This window comes from Penaeus monodon, chromosome 19 (assembly GCF_015228065.2).
Source record: "Penaeus monodon isolate SGIC_2016 chromosome 19, NSTDA_Pmon_1, whole genome shotgun sequence".
Taxonomy (NCBI): Eukaryota; Metazoa; Arthropoda; class Malacostraca; order Decapoda; family Penaeidae; genus Penaeus; species Penaeus monodon.
Window position 1 is genome coordinate 40,522,268 of NC_051404.1, and position 930 is coordinate 40,523,197.

Genomic DNA, 930 nt, shown 5'->3' on the forward strand with positions numbered 1-930 from the left:
CTATGAAACTACACTGATCGTAGAATCACACTGCACAAACACAAAGCACTGATCACTCGACGCCATTCGCTTTCTCCTTCGGGAAAGTAATGCTGAAATTTCCGTCGTGCTCGAACTCGAAGACGGCGCCGCGGAGGAACTTGAGTCCCAGGTAGGCCTCGTCGCCGTCGTCCACGCACAGCATCCCGTAAGTCTCGCGCCCGCAGGATGACACCAAGATGTCGTCGAAATCCTCCCACAAGAAGAAGTCTTCCGGCATCTCCAGCGGCATGTCCTCAGCGTGCTTCCTGGTGCAGGTCACGAAGCTGTCCTTACTCGTGTCCAGAAGAACATCAACTTCCTTGCCGGCGATGATGGCGGGCCGCTGTGGGGCGGTGGACATCACGTCCTCGTCGCAAGGACCTCGGATCTTCAGTGTGGGGTACTGGGGGTCCAGGTCGAGTCGGCAGCAGTTGAACTGGAGGAAGTCGCAGCCCAGGATATTCCAGCGCGCCTTCTCGACGTCAACGTCTAGGTAGCAGCATGAGTCTTCGATGTCGACGCCGAGGGTGCCTAGGATGGTATCGTCCTCAGGGTCCGGGACGACCTTGTCCATGACTCCCCATTTCTTGACTTGGTTCTCGGTGACGACGGACGAGGAATACGACGTGTTGATGACGAACATCGTGGGCTGTCCGTAGAGCACGAAGTCCACCGCCAGGAACTGGAAGCCGCCCTCTTTCGTGTGGTAGTAGATGGGGATGTTGTCGCGCACGGGCATTGCCACGTCCTTTTCGAGGAACCGGAACCGAAAAGAAACCCGACTGAAACGAGGAAGTAACGAAAGATAACTCTGGATTCTCGATGCGTAGCTCTGTGCGTGTTTGTAAATGTGTCTGTTGTGAAAAAAATATATCAGAACAAATCACTGAGTTCTTGAATGCACGCACT

General features: G+C 54.8%; 1 protein-coding gene across 1 annotated transcript in view; it reads right to left on the reverse strand.

The window, feature by feature from the left end:
* The window catches only part of LOC119585409, a 2,224-nt gene continuing 1,294 nt past the window's right edge, over nt 1-930 (reverse strand). The window contains exon 4 of the mRNA XM_037934072.1: nt 1-803. Within this exon, the coding sequence (XP_037790000.1) occupies nt 53-803 (751 nt within the window). The 3' untranslated portion in view covers nt 1-52. The remainder of the gene's footprint in view (nt 804-930) is intronic.